Consider the following 15,518-nt stretch of genomic DNA (forward strand, 5'->3'; position numbering starts at 1 on the left):
TACATCAGCAAGCTCTGGCCCAGCAGACAGGTCAGTGTCTGACCTTCTGGTGGAGTCAGTCAGTCTCCATTTACTCTTCTTCCAGCCTAATGTGAACAATTTCACAGTAGACAAAAAACTCCTCCCCTCCACCTAATCTCTTATTATCTTCCCTAGTGGAGTCCATCTAACTTACATCAAAGAACTGGTCTCGTTAAACCATTGTTTTATAAATCTGCTAATATTTTTCCTATCCATAATACAGAAGACACTGCTGATAGAAATATATCAACAGGAAGACAAACAGGCAGCATTTGACATGCTATTAGTCTAAGTCTGGGTGGATAAATAAATCGTAGATCACATATTCACAAGGGGGAAAACACTGTTTATTTCCACTGGATTTATTACGCACACATCTCCCATACAGCACGGTGACAAAACACACCCCACAAGAAAGAATGTCACAGTGTACCCAAGAAAGGACTGTTGATGAAACCAGGACAATGTATTCTCTCCTTAGAAAGTGCTTTGGTCTCTTGGGAATATATCACACTGGTCACACAAAAATGAAGCCAGCTGGAAGTGTCCTTTAGCTATATCACTGTGTATGGCAGGGTAATTCATCAAGACTGAATCATTCCTAAACACTGGATGTTTCTCTGGAAGTAATTTGTTCTATAAGTGCAATAAATATTAAGTATTTCACCCCTTTCTTTAAAATTTTGAAAATTCCCACACTATTCTTAGCTGAAAAATATATGCTAATCCTAGTCTGATTCTGAATCAAGCCTACCCATCAGTGTATCCCACCATCTCCTAACTGAGAAAATACAAAATAACTTTATGATGTTGTTAGCCATCTACAGATATTTCAGCTCACCATGCTCTCCATAATAAATGATACTGATACAGCAAAACTGAACCCAATTTATTTTGGTGACACTTCCTAATTAAGAACAGCAGTAAAGAAACCACCTTGGCAATTGTTTCAGATGCAACCTTAACTATAAAAAAAGCCAGGATGATAAGGTTAGCATCTCTTCTCTCTGAAAAAGGGTGTTTTGCAATCAGGTCACCCAGACTCTAAGGAATAAAGCACATACGGATGTAGAGTCTTCAGTTTGTCATTACACAGGTCCCTGTAACCCACTGGTGCCATCCACTTTCAGACAGTGGGGAATGATTAAAAAAAAAAATCTAGAGCTCTTTTTTATTTTTTCAGAAGCAGTTGCTTCAGAGGAAGTGTCTCAGGTAAAAATTTACCTTGATCTCTAGATAAATGCTGTGTGGAAGTATTCAGAGACAGAAGGTCATTTTATTTAAAGGGCAAAGGTGCCTTTGTGCCTAATGTACCATGTTCCAAAAGCTGCCTACAGCTCAGAAGACCAAGTATCAATAAAATACCTTTTAAGTCTGTTTCTTCAGAAAACACAGTGCAGCTAGGCACTGGGCATGAAGATGGTGTGATAGAAGAGAAGAAAATTTCTATTAAATCCATTTTAGTTGTGAAAATAAGCTCTCTGGAGGACCTAAGCACAGGACTGGTAAGAAAGCACAAACCTCTCTTCCTCCACTGCTTTCTTAGGGCAAACAAAGACTGAGGAGAAGCCAGGCATCCTTCACAGTCCTGGTGGAAGAACAACTTTCATCCTGGTAATTAGGCAACTGTAACCACAGGTACAGCAGAGCAGCACGACACAGACTTGTTGGCTTACAGGAATAAGCCAAGTAATTTCCAGTCAGCACTGCAATGGGGGTAATGGAAGGGCTTTGCCACCCAGTGCAGCGAACCCCAAGCATTTTCTGTGCTGAGAGCCTCACTTATGCACGAGGAAGCTCATCTCATTTCTATGGCACAGTCCCACACTGAGCAGGTCCTTGCTGCTAAGGGTCGGGGCTGGCTCTTTTCCAACAATGGCAAATTCTGTTCAATTCTTTCCTTATTCAGGGCTGGGTGAGGGAGCACTGCCACGGTGCCATATTTTGCTGTGACCTCCTCTTGCTTACAGGCTTCTAGTGGAACTAGTCAATGTTCATCACCATACTCATTTTACAACTCTGGGTTCTCATTCATTGATAAATGGTTCAAAGCCAGGGCTGCTGATCTCTGAATCCGCTCATCACAAGAGAACATCTAATGAATAACTTTAATGGAACACATTCAGCCCTGGGTTACACCACAGACTGTCTTCCACAGCTCGAGCCTTACTTACCAGTCTTGCCACACAGCTGCAATCCCATATTGTTTCCTCTACTCCTTAACTGAATAAAAATATTTTTAAAGATCCCACATCATCCTCCTCCAAAAAAAAGAGGAAATACAAACCACTAACCTAAACCACAGCCTTCCAGGAAATATTAATGCTCTTCCAGCAATATTAATGCTAAAATCATGGTAACTTCAGTTGCATAATTATTTCACTCAATGTCTGACCACTAGCAATTTCTCAGAAGCAGATGAAATGAGATCTCCTCACTACAGGAAAAGGTATCCCTCATTTTTTTTGTTTTAGATATCATTAAACAACCCTGAAACTCAACTGCAACCCTCTAGGGAAAAGTTAAAGGTGATTTTTTTTATACATATTCGACGGAAATGCTTACCATTACAAACAAATGGGTGGGTTTTCCCTAAGAAACTCTAAATAAAATCATACATTAATCATGTTGCCAGGATCATTCCCTTACTGCAATTCAGTAAAGGCTGCATTCCCAACACAAGACAACATAGCATATTTTAACAAATTCAGCAAACTTCAAGGAAGATTGAAAGAATAGCTGCTTCATTCCTGCAAAGGAGCCAATTAAAAGCCCAGCACTAAAAGGAACTTTGAATGTATTGCTCTTGAATGAAACAATGTTTGAAGAAGGAAATGAATTTGTTTATGAGACACATTGTTGGCTTTGCTGAGTTTTACTACCACAGTTTTCCTCCAAGAGGAAATGCATTATTAAACAAGAAAGAAGAAAGCGTCTATCAATCCCAGTAAAGCAGCCTCGTGTTAATGTCAGCAAGGACATGGCCAGGCTTCTACCAGAGTTTTATTTGGTATTTTTAATTATAAATCTTCCAGAGTTTCCAAGATCCAATCTACATCCAAATTCCTTCCAAAAGGTTTGGATTTTGATGTGAGCTTATTACATATTCTTATCTGATTATTTTTTTAGACTTGAATTCTTTAGGGTTTGGACTGGCCTTTATTTTGGGCATTTTACAGAGCCTATAACAACAGGGGCCAAACCCAACCAATATACAAATAATAATTCATTCAGCACAGAAACCTGACCTTTTCATGTACATTTTTGGAAGATGCATTATCAGGTAGATCTGCCAAGAAACAGAACCCAGAAAATAGGTCCTACAAACTGTATACCAGAATCAGAAAATTACATTGTGTGATAATGAACTAGGCACAGTTAAGGAAGCATCAATACTGCCTTAGTGGTTCCTAAAAGTAAAAAACTGAATTAGTGTGCCATCAGAGCTGTGCTATTATACCACAGAAACACAGCACGAAGCTTCCAGCACTTCTCTGTTCCTGGCCTCAGACTCGTTCCAGTAAGAAGACTGTGCCCTGCTGCTGCCTCTGTAGCTCTGACCCATTTTCTCCTTCTCCCTGTAGGGTCTGGAACAAAGTTTTGCTGAGATCAACACAGAAGAGGGAAGAAAGAATGAGGATAAGAGAAAATAGGGAAAAGTATAAGATAAATAATATGGGAGTCATCAGTGGTCAATGTTAATTATTAATTGATTGAGAAAGAGAATACTGAAGTGCTGTCGCTGCATGAAACCCTGCTTATGCCTCCTTACAGACACACAGATCAAGAGCTGCGGGGGATGAAGCCCATAGGAAAGGAGGATGTTGAAGACAACTGCAGCAATTCTGTACCAAAAAAAAAGCAGACAAACTAGTCACTGACCTAGATGTTGTAAAATATGGATAGTTTTGCTTTCAGTAGCCCTCTCCCTGATGAAGTTATTTGCCATATCAACTTCATTTCGTTCTATCTTATTTTTTCTCTTCAGGTCAGCATATACTGACCTAACTATGTACACAATATTCCTTCAATGTAGAGTTTGCCTTCCAATTTTGACCTAGGGTCTCCTAGAGCACAGCTGCGATGAAGAAGAAAAAAAGTATGTAGGAAGAAGCTTCCCACTCTCATACAACTCATCCTCCCATCCTCAAACTCTGCCCTTTGATTCCCTCCCTGCTTTATTGAAAGGATGACTATGTGTTTACCTACTGGTTACATCTCAGCTCATTTATTTGAAATGAAGTAAGAAACAACTGATTCTTCAAATCAATGTCTAGCTTTGAAATCAGAATTTTCATTCCTCTTTCTTTTATATCAAGGATTCCTGCCTGCTTAGGACAAGACACAACCAGACAAAATTTGGTTTTAGCTTCAGCAGACTGTATGGAATTAGTAGATCACAAAAGTATCAGTTCCTGGAAGTGGCAGGAGACAGAAGATGTCCAGTGTACAAGAGGGTGGCTGTCAGAGGAATGTCACAGGCAGAGCCATGTTCTAGTACCAGTTCTTCTATTCATTTGTGCCACAGCAAAATATTAATTAAAACGTTATCTTAACAGCATTTCCTAAACTTTGACTGCTTAACTTTGCATGCAGGACTGACCTCTCACATTGCTATTCACAGGTCTCAAATACATGCTTTAAATCAGCATATTTGCTGCACCATTAGGGAAGTTTGGATCTTCCTCACTTTCAAAGCAGGTGTCTTTAGTTTCTGTGGAAAACTGCTGAGCTCTAGTCTTTTCGGAGGTCTGCGGTGTTTGACTGGAACAAGAGCCCAGGCCGAGCCCAGACCCGGCTGCCCTCAGGGACTCCAGGCCCCACCGCAGCAGCCCGAGCCGCGGCTGCTGGGCCCGGCCGGGCAGCCCAGGGCAGGGGCTCTCCCGTTCATCCCCGAGGCTGCAGGCAAGCACATCCAGCAGGTGGAGCTTTAGGGCAATCCAAAAGGCCGCTCTCCGCCTGTCCTGCCGCCGATCACCGAAAGCGGCTCTCACCGGCATTCCCGCAGCCAGCCGGGCAAGGCTTCCTGCCACAAGCGCAGAGCGCTCAGAGCCGAGCACGGGCACGATTTTCTCTCTGAGCAGCCCAACAAAGCCAGTCTGGACAAACCCAACCCCCCCAGGGCACCTGGTGCTCCTGCTCTGCGGGACACAGGGAACACACCCGGCTCCAGCAGCCCCGCTGGGGCCAAGCTGCCTCTGCCACCTCGTGTGCCTCTTTCCTCGGCTCCAGGAGCCGTGCGAGCACATGCCCGCTTTCATATATGCACACCCAAATTACAAGAGTCATGCACGTTTGAGTTCACTTTCCTAGACGTGCACCCGAAGCAGTAATTCTTTTTTTTTTTTTTTTAATATATCTTTCTATTCTTTGCAAAACAAGGTTAATTCCTAATGAAACCATTTATGCTTAGTCCAGAAATGGAGAAATGGAATTAGGAGTTAAGTGAGTAACATCAGGGAAATCCTATCTTCTACTACCCTGCAGTATTTCCAGCTATATTAAATACATCCACAATTTTATTTGAAGTTGCTCTCACCTTGTAAAGTTTTCCTCTGACTTTTCAAAGAACACATTTAACTAGAAAAGTATGTTGTTCTTCATTTTATAGCCTCCTCCTCCAGAACCTCTGCATTTGCTAATGTTCAGGCACTGGGTGTCTCCAGAAGAAATTTACTGTCTCCTACATTACTGGCCAACATTTTGGGCTTACCTGCTTCTTTTAACACACATACATATGCTCACTGCACTCCAAAAACCTCAGCTGCTCGGTGTAATGTGGTTGTTAGGATGCAGCCTTCCCTCTAAATCCTTGAGCTGAAGAGCAGAGATAGATACAGGTACATGTGACTGAGCCCTGTAGGTCACCTGTGTTTTTCAGTGATGAATGGCTGTAGATGCACAAATTAACACAGAGGTGGCTAATTATAATTTTGTTTCTCACGGAGAAAATGCAACCCCTCCTCTACCCTCCCCCAACACTCCTCAGGGCTTTGCTGATTTGGAAATTCATAGCACTGTACTTAGAGAAATCGAGTGTCCATAGTTCCTACCATATTTAGGATCAAAAAGTTAACTTGTTTTACACAGCATTGCTTTTTTCCAAGTCCACCTTCCTTCAATTCAGCTTCTTGCTTCTAACCTTTCAGCTTATCAGCATTGATTTATTTAATATAAAGTAGTGAGGTTACCTTAGATCAATTATACCTTTTTTTCTGTGCAATTTCCAATGCTTAATACATCTGTTACTGCTCAGCCGCAGGGACAACTTGTCCAGCTGGATCCTAAATTATTTCAATCCTTAATTCAATTGTATTTTTGCCACAGCCCAGCCAATGAGCATAATTCTTTTATGGCTAAGAAGCCTCTTTAGAAATAATCCAATAGCCCATATTAAAATATAGGTCATTGTGAAAACTGCCAAGTGCCTGACTTGTCATAACTTTGAAGACAGGCTCTGAGTCTCCTTTGGCATTGCTGATTCTTTCAGTGCTTGGAGGCTTAATTTTAAAACAATCAGCTCAACAAAAACAATTTACTTAGAACTGTCCAAACTACTCAGTGTTAGCTGCGAAGCTAATTTGCTACTTGGTGCTGCACTTGGATAAATGCTACAACTAAGGGCAACTGGAGGTTTCCAAGTCCTAAACCAGTTCACGACTTGATGTGCCTGTTGCTGTAGAACTGCAAAGGTTGTGGACAGTAAAAGCAAGTAAAACCCACTCAGACCTATACATGAGGTGAAGACAAATGTAAGATGAAAGTGTAAACTTTCATAAGGCAAAACATACAAAAAGTTCTTAAACTTTGAGGAGAAACTGTTTTTCACTTTTCAACTAATACCCATTATGAGACTTGAATCCTTTCAAAAGTTTATATTTTAGAGGTTCACATTCTCTTTAAAAGAAATAAATAATTGGTCTTGTCCAGTGTTTTTGAGGAGACTATTTTAATTAGCTACCGGATTTTTCTCCTTCTCTCTCAAAGAGATGGAATCATAGCATCAAAAGTTTAAGGAAATGAGTTGCCTTAGGACCACTAACAGCCACAATGATCCTTTCTCTCAAGCAAAAGCAATGGAAAGCTCAAGATAGAGCAATGGAAAGCTCATTGCTTCTAGGCAGATAAGATGAACCTAACTTTTTTCTGTGCTTGTGGATGTCCAGCATCTAGCACAACAGAATTCTGATTTGGATATAGCCACAGTTTAAATCTCGGGCAACTGTAGTGTGAGCTTCTGCTTGCACACCTTCTCTTAGTTAAAAAGCAACTTTATTCAGCATAAATTTATTGTTTCTGAGTACTCATAGAAAATGAGAATTCTCAAAAATGAGAAATGGAACTTAGATAAGTGAGGCTTTCATTTAGACAACTCCTCTCCACGTACCATTCTCACTGGCCACAGAGAGTTCTGTTTCTGTACCAAAGAAAGAAATTTCACCCCAAACATTAATATTAGGCCCAGTAGAAAGAACCTACCATTAATAATTTAAATGCTTTCACTCTGTGTTTGGACTTTAGTGTAATCAGTGAAATCAGCTGTTTTGCATTTGGAAAAAGAATTTGTCCTATTTTCAGATATATATATATATATATCCTAATTTCAGATATAGGTGCATGATCCCTCTTAAACTGAATGAGGCTACATAAAGATTGGCTTTGATGATCTGTATAGTACTCGATACACTTAAGATCAGTAGCCTGTATGAAGGTACCTATTTCTAGTTAAACAAGATATCAGGCTCATTCTCAGTCTTTTTTTGCAGCCTGCACAATTGGACATATTTTACTTGCTGTACAAGCAGAGATATCAGCAAGAGACTGGCAGCAAAAGAAAGGACAGGTCCTCCCAGCAAGTAAGAACAGATTGCTTCTGGCTTTTTGTTTAGTCTTTTCAACAGAAAGAAAATAATACCCAGCACCTTGCCATCAGCAGTGCAGTAAAAAAATCATCTTAGGATTATATGAAATTCAGCAGATTTTTAAATCACTAGATATTTTGGGTCATCTCTCAGTCTAGCTTTGGATATTGAGCAAGGTGTCTTCTTCAGGGTCTGCAAATGACAGAAATGATGAAGTATCTTACAAAAGCCTTGATTTAGGCAGATGCAAATAATGCTATGACCACATGGAGTTCCAAGTTAAAACACTTTTCACGAATTCTACCCACAGGTGTATAAGCACAGAAAACTCCTACATGCAAAACGAGCTTCCCAAAGGAAGACAGATTAATCTGGTACCTTTTTCTCATAACTGCTTTTTACAAAAGCAAGGAAAATGGAGTAGATATTCATCTATCACGACTTTACAAAAGTAGCTGTTACAATGACATTTGTAATTGCTAGTCTGAGCAGAAGACATGGAGATAAATATAATTGTTAAGACAGGAAAAGAACTGACTAAAGAGGATATAATACTATGTTGTGCTATAAGGATAATTACAGGCTTGGAGTGAGATTACCAATCTTGAAGGATCTGTTAGTGGGAATGATCTTATTAAATATTTGCATTAATAATATGCACCCAAAAGTTTGTGTTTGCTAATGAAATTTGGAGATTATGAAGTTGGCAGGCAACATTTAATCAGTGAATAATGGGATTCACACAGGGAAAAAAGCAAACCTAGCATAACAGAAAGGGGATGGAAGCACACAGAATAAAATGGTAAATCTGGTCTTGAAGAATTAGAGAAGTGACAGAGCAAAATGACTTGGGTGTTTATAACTTGTCTGTGAACAAACATTTAGTACAGGTGTGAAAAAGGCAAGTGAGATCCCCTTCTCATTAAAATCCTGGCTGGTAGTCGTGGGAATTATTACTATTTCACTAAAAGTTGCTAAGACTTCATCTAAAATCCAGGCCATTTTTGCTCAAGAAAGGTTTATTCCAACCAGAAGAGAGAAAGATATGTGGTGAACCCAGAGGAAGGACTACAGCAGAGCCAACTGTACTGGTTCTCCTACTGTTCAAAGCAGAGACAAGGTCAGTGTGTGCCCTTGCTCCCTTTTGGACCCTTGCACCCTTTGGACCCTGCACCCACTTTTCTCTTGCAGAAACCGAGATAAGGGAGGAGGATGGCGTGCACATCATGCACATTCAGACTGAAACTGGGAGTGCTCCCCATTCCACCCCACTTATATGCAGCTTTGCAAATTGCTCTCATACAACTATCTCTGAGATAGAATAAGCCTGATGCTAAAGCAGCAGCAGGAGCTAGTGATCCAAAACAGGTAGCAAGAAAAAATATGCTGAAGCTGAAACTTAACTACTGTGTGAAATGTTCCAAAGGAGATTTAAATCTTTAAAAGACATTAAGTGCTAGTAAACTGGAAAGAGGCCAAAGGGAGGTGAAGAGGGTGTGCCTATAGAGAAGGAGCAGTAGTGAAATTAGGAGGGATAAAACTCCTAGACTTCAACATCATCCTCTCCACACATGCATATTCCATACAATATAAAATGATAAAGATGCCATGGGATAGCTTGCTTGGGTGATACTGATGGTCTCATGAAGGTCATCTGATGCCAGAGGTAGCAGATTCCAGGTAAAATGAGCTTTGAAGGTGTGCATTTGTGACAATCTCAAGCAATTTGATAAGGAAGTTACAAAAGCTGCTATAATGAGAAACAGGGAGAGGCCTTGTCTTCCCCTAGAACTTGGCATTCTTGTATAAACAGAATACCAAAACACTGTGAAGTGTTTCTGTAATATCTATTTTCAGTCTGAAGACAGTTTGTAACATGACAGACACTGTCAAAATGCAGGGTTGGACCAACCCAAACAGGCCCTTCTCAGTAAAAGAGATGCATGTCTTTAGCTCTAGGGAAGAGATACTATGACAACAGCCTGCTAACAATACAACGAAGAGGTTTTAAATACTAAGTAAACACTACATTTGGAACGGCATTGTGATTTTAGAGACACTGTGAAGCAAACCTGCCCAACCCACTCATAAAAGTCCAAGAAGCTGAGGCTGATATACCTACTATCATTAAAAGATGTCCAGTATAGTCTGTGGCATGGCATCCTTTACCTGCTAACCTAGAAAGATGGGCACCCCTGCCAAATGCCATGTTCCTATCACTGTGAAATCCCTTTAACATTGATTTAGTCAGAAGGCTTTGTTCCCAGTTCCCACAGCAACTGGCTATTCCCCAAGTTTCTTCTATTACAGAATAACCAAACCTAACTTCATTCAACTTACGTACTTTCTTTGAAAAATGTTTAGTCTTTTAGTGGTAGTGAGCCTCAAGGCCAGAATGAGTTTCTGTGGATGTACCAGGACATGCAATTAAATACTTGGTGTAAATATCCATCGCCCCTTTTACTCTTTTCATTGGATCTTGGATTATAATAAGAAACTGATGTCCCAAATCTTCAAGTCCAAAACAACTTTGTCATACAAACCTACTCATAAGAAAATATCCTAAACTCCAAGACTTTAGTTCCCACTGCATTCACTGCTTTGATAGTTAGAACTCTTTTCATTTTCCCACGAAATTTATCATGATTCCTTTGGTTTAAATGGTGATGGTTTTTTTTCTCAGTGACATTTACCTCAATTTACTTATAAAGCAATCATATCCTCTCTCAGTTACTGTTTTGTTTGGCTCAGCTGCCAAGCTCTTGCACCAAGTGTATCAGAGACTTCATGAAGCAAGACTTAGAGATGCACCAACTTAAAGTGTGAATTCCAGCATGTTTGAACACTGTTTGATACCACCCTTCTCAGAAGATGTTCCTAGATTCATAAGAAGGACAGTAGGCAGCTCCTGTAGTAGTATCAGTGGCAGAGGGCTGTGCTGCCAGCACTGGAGAATTCAAACCCTGCTGCCAACAAGCACAGTGAGTCTTCACACCACCAGCAACTGGAGCTCTGAAAGCACAGCGAATTGTTCATTGGGGTTTTTTCTTCCTAGACACTAATGTGTGAGTGACAGCCTCAGTTTACTGTTACAGCACACGGTGTATTTTCCTGTGCATTGCAAGGAATGGCAGACAAGAATTTGAATAATTGATGATTAACCTAGCAATACTTGACTGTTTTCTGAAGTAAATTACAGCCTATTTCCCAGCCAACAGTGGAATATCACTAACACCCTGCCATCTTGCCTGGCCCCATTGAGGCTTCTAAATACAATATTCTCTTCTCTGACTTCAACTCTACCCACTGTCAGGCTCCATTAGGCATAACAAGATACAGACAGATTCAAGATTAAGCAACTTTTTTATAAAATCCAATTGAGGACTTTCTTACCTTGAGGGTGCAGCAGATATTACATTAACCAGATTGTGCACACTTTCCATGCAAGAACTAAAGGCATATATATATATATATGCAGAGTGACTTAATTCTCTTAGGAAATAAGCGGGGGCTTTCTAGATTCCTCCCACCATAGACATCATGATCAAGCTCAGCTAATTGAGACCTTGTGGGGAAAAGGGTGTTCCTTAGCAAGGCCTTATTTTCCAGAAGCAATACGGGAGTGCCGCTGTCTAGCGTAGGAAGTCTGTGCAGATCATTAAGGCAGTAACAGTCACGTGGAGAGAGAGGAAACAGGTTTTAAAAGCTCCTTACTGGCTAGGCTACATCTTCAGCTTCCAGAGAAACTGCAGTCCCTGAGTGGTGGAACCAAGAAAGAGCAATCCCCCTTCAGTCATCTTCCCCCTCCCCATAGGTACCAGGGAATGGGACAGAGACACCCCCAGTGCTATCTGGTGAGTTTGTCAACAAGATGCCTTCAGGGCTGTGCAGCTGAGAGCAGAGGCTGCCTTTGTGTCTGGAACAGAGCGTGTCCTTTATTTGCTGTGGGAGAATGGGGGTGCAGACTTACTCAAACAGGAGCACTGGGCATATTTGGGGGCAGTGCATGGAACACAGTTTGTGTTTGGTGTATTGGGTGCATGTGGTGGAGTGACTGATGGGTGGTACAAGGAGGAGGCAGCAGCACAGCTGTGCACGAGCACAATCCTGAGGGCTGCACTGCATGGGAGAACATCAACTGCTCATAGGGCACTATGGGATGACTACAGACTTATGGCATGTATGGCATGGAGTGTCAGAAAGAAGATAAAAAGGTCTTGTGTGGTGTATTTGAAAGGGATGAGGACAGGAAATCACAGAGTAACCAAAAGAGACCATATGAGCTGCATGGTCTGAGCACCCAAGTGCTCTGGAACAGTATAGCTACTGCTCAAATACTTCACCTAAATGAGGGATTCAAGTCAGAGCTTGGATGCTGGAGCTTGAACCAAGAGGTTTTTTAAAGGCATAAAATCTGTATTTTGTCACTAGCTGTCTTGCTAGCATCTTTTTAGCTGTGGCCTAAAAAGAGATGGGGAGGATGTGTGAACTTTAACTCTGAGGTGGTATTCTTTTTCAGATTCCAAGTTTGCAGAGAAATCTGGTATTCTTTATGAACTCTGACTAGCACCTCTTTATGTATTACAATACATGTAATACTGTTTTATCAGCCCTAGCAGAGTGAATGAGAATGGTAGGCTGTAACACCTTCAAGAATCCTCTGTGACATGACCTGCTCTCACTGATGCGAGGCAGAAGGGAAGCTATTTAATACTGGGGAGGGAGAGCTGTTTTCTGCCTTTTGTGGTAAAATTTAATTCCCTTAACTGACACAGAACATAGAGTTACTGCTCACAGCTGTAACAAGAAGAGTCCCTGAAAACCCCTTTCTGCAGCTGTATTTAGCCAACTTCTGGCACCAATCACTATTCTGCCAGATAATTATTTGCTTACATGTAAAAGACTCAGGTTCCATTTGGAATAGCAGCAAATAGTTAATGTCCCAGAAATACCTCAGCCTGACAACTGAATTCTACAAACCTCATGCTTGCCATGAAAGAAAAACCCTAGACATCCATCAGTCCTGGCACAGGAGCATTAGCAATGTCCAGCTCTGCCATGCAGCCTGCATCCCACCGGGTTCTGATGTCAAAAGCCAAATTCTTCTGTTTAACTAAAGCCACACTAGCGGACAGGGGAGACCAGCCAAGAAAGAAGGGAAGTGGCCAATCCAAGCAGGCTCTACCTGTTGCCTCTAACGGCACTTTCAGCTGGCTGGACGAGGGATGCTTGCTTTTCCTGGCGGGAAGGAGCCGCTCCGAGCGCGCCGTAGTCTGAGGCAGGACGGAGCCGACCTGTGTAACTCGGCGGGGAACCAGGGGCGGTGCGGGCTCCGGGCGGTGCGGGGCGCGGGTCGGAGCTGGCGGGGCCGGGCGGCGGCCCCAGGTGCGGCCGCTCCCCGCGGAGGAAGGCGCGGGCAGCCCCGCTCCCCGGGGGCGCCCCGGCGGGCGCGGGCGCCTCGGTCCCCCCTCTCCCGCCTCATTTGCATGGCTCTTATTACGGCCGTGCCTCGCTCCGCCGCGCTGACACCGCCGGGCTGAGCGCGGAGTCGCCTCCAGCGGGAAGCGCACTTCCGTTATCTGCGCTCCCGCGCCCCCTCCTCAGCTCGCTCTCTCTGGATGTTTAAGGCGAGGATGAACAAACAGATCCAGCCCGAGCGCAAAGTGTCGGTGGTGGCCCCCTTGCCGGACCGCGCGGGGCCGCCGCCGCCGCCGAAGAAGGACGTGGAGCTGATCCTGGTGAAGGAGCACAACGGGGTGCAGTACACCAGCAGCAGCCTCCTGCCCGCCGCCCCCGCGCCGCGCTACGGCACCCAGGACAGGGAGACCTGGGGCAAGAAGATCGACTTCCTCCTCTCCGTCATCGGCTTCGCCGTGGATCTGGCCAACGTCTGGCGATTTCCATACCTCTGCTACAAAAATGGAGGGGGTAAGAGCACCGCTTGCGAGGTCTTTTTCCCCGGCCCCACATCCCCAAGCCGTACCGCCGCGAGGGCGGCATCCCCCTGTTCTTCGCGGAGTTTCTGGGGCAAAGCCGGGAGCCGGGGCTCACCCCGCGGTGCCCGGGCGCGGTGCCGGATGGCGAAGGGAGGAGCGGCGGCACCGCCGCACTGCCCCAGAGCTCCCCGCTCCTCCCGGGCAGCGGGGATCCGCCGCGGCCCCCAGAGCACCCGGGGCACCGCTCAGCCCCTTCCCGGGAGCGATTACTCGCACACTCCTCGAAGTTTAACTTAGTTTTTGAGTACAGGCGTATTTGCCTCCTGCTGCCACTCCAGGCTGCTTAACACTTTTTTTTCGTTCGCAAAAAATAGCACCAAGGTGGGGGGGGGGGGGGAAGCCCAAACCAAAAACAATCGAGCAGAAAAACAGCATCTAGAAGAGCTAGCGCCAGACCACTGAAAGGTTTTGTGGGGGCAGTTTTAATGTAGGATCGGGATTTCTGCTCTCCGTTCTGCAGTGTGGGGGTTCTCCCCTCCTCCAAAGTAGGTAGGAGACTTGTTACAAACGAAACCTCACCTCCTGCACAGTTTGGCAATGACAGCAACAAAAAATTACACACAGTAACCATAGTTGGCTCAGATTGTCTGCCATGTCTTCAGTAAGACCTTAACTCCATCATCCGCTTTCATTTCCCTGAAGTACGCTCTGTTGTCAGTGATGACTCCAGACTGCGATGGAGTAACACCATCTGCAAGCCGGGCAGGTGCCTGGAGTGCTTTCAAATCACTCACCGAAAGAACAGACCCTGCCTGGCAGATGGAGAACTGTGTGTGAACGGTGAGCCATACAGACAGAACCGATAGACAGAAAGCACGTTCTGAAAGACAGTTATGTATGTATATAGTGACTGTGTGGTTGCCTGGTGATAAAGGCTAGTAGTTCACACTTGTAGCATAAAATAATTGCCTCCCATTAAAATAGGGATGCAGGATGAATGGGAAAATCCCTATCAAATAACATGGAATTATACCTGTCCTTGGAACTTAAGAGGATACTGGTGCTAATGAAACACTCAGTCGAGCTTGGTACCTCCAAAACTTCTGAGAGGAGTCAGAAAACCTCTCTGCTCATCACCCAGACAGACTGAAGAAAGTACTTAGCACTGAAAAATAACCTCCATCCTTATTTCGTTATGCCCAAAAATAGTCCTAGCCATTCACACCACAGCAGCACAATGCATCATGAACCCAGCAGGCTCCCACCATGTCAGGTGCAGGTGTGGCAGCAGCATCATTCATAGCACTCAGGACAGATGCACCATTGCCACATCTCCACGTCATCTAGCAATTTTTAGGAAAAGAGATACATTCCCCTATCTCACGTTGCACAAGGTGACACCCAGAGTGCCTGAACTCTTTTCTGTTGTAATTTAGGTCAATTAATTTCCTAACCTGCTTCCTTCATAATTTACTGCCAGCTCAGGCACAGAAGGTAACAGTCTGCATCTCCTGCATCTTCTTTAGCCACCATGTATTATCTTGTGTCAGTTCAGTTAGAAAAAAATGGGTCTTCATTAGCATCTTCCAATTCACATACTTCCAGATGGCAGTGAAGAGAAAGCCAACAGCTAAAAGAGGTACATTTCAGTGAAAGGTTTACATTAACTCTTCAATATCATCCAAGTAAAATCAGACCT

General features: G+C 43.4%; 1 protein-coding gene across 1 annotated transcript in view; it reads left to right on the plus strand.

Annotated features, from left to right (window-relative positions):
* Positions 1-11,707: 11,707 nt before the first annotated feature.
* SLC6A2 (solute carrier family 6 member 2) overlaps positions 11,708-15,518 on the plus strand; it is a gene marked incomplete at both ends in the record, with an annotated part of 57,591 nt that continues 53,780 nt past the window's right edge. The window contains 2 exons of the mRNA XM_082290048.1: positions 11,708-11,737; positions 13,511-13,811. Coding sequence (XP_082146174.1) covers positions 11,708-11,737; positions 13,511-13,811 — 331 coding nt within the window. The remainder of the gene's footprint in view (positions 11,738-13,510; positions 13,812-15,518) is intronic.

This window comes from Coloeus monedula (assembly GCF_965178545.1).
Source record: "Coloeus monedula genome assembly, chromosome: 13".
NCBI classification, from domain to species: domain Eukaryota; kingdom Metazoa; phylum Chordata; class Aves; order Passeriformes; family Corvidae; genus Coloeus; species Coloeus monedula.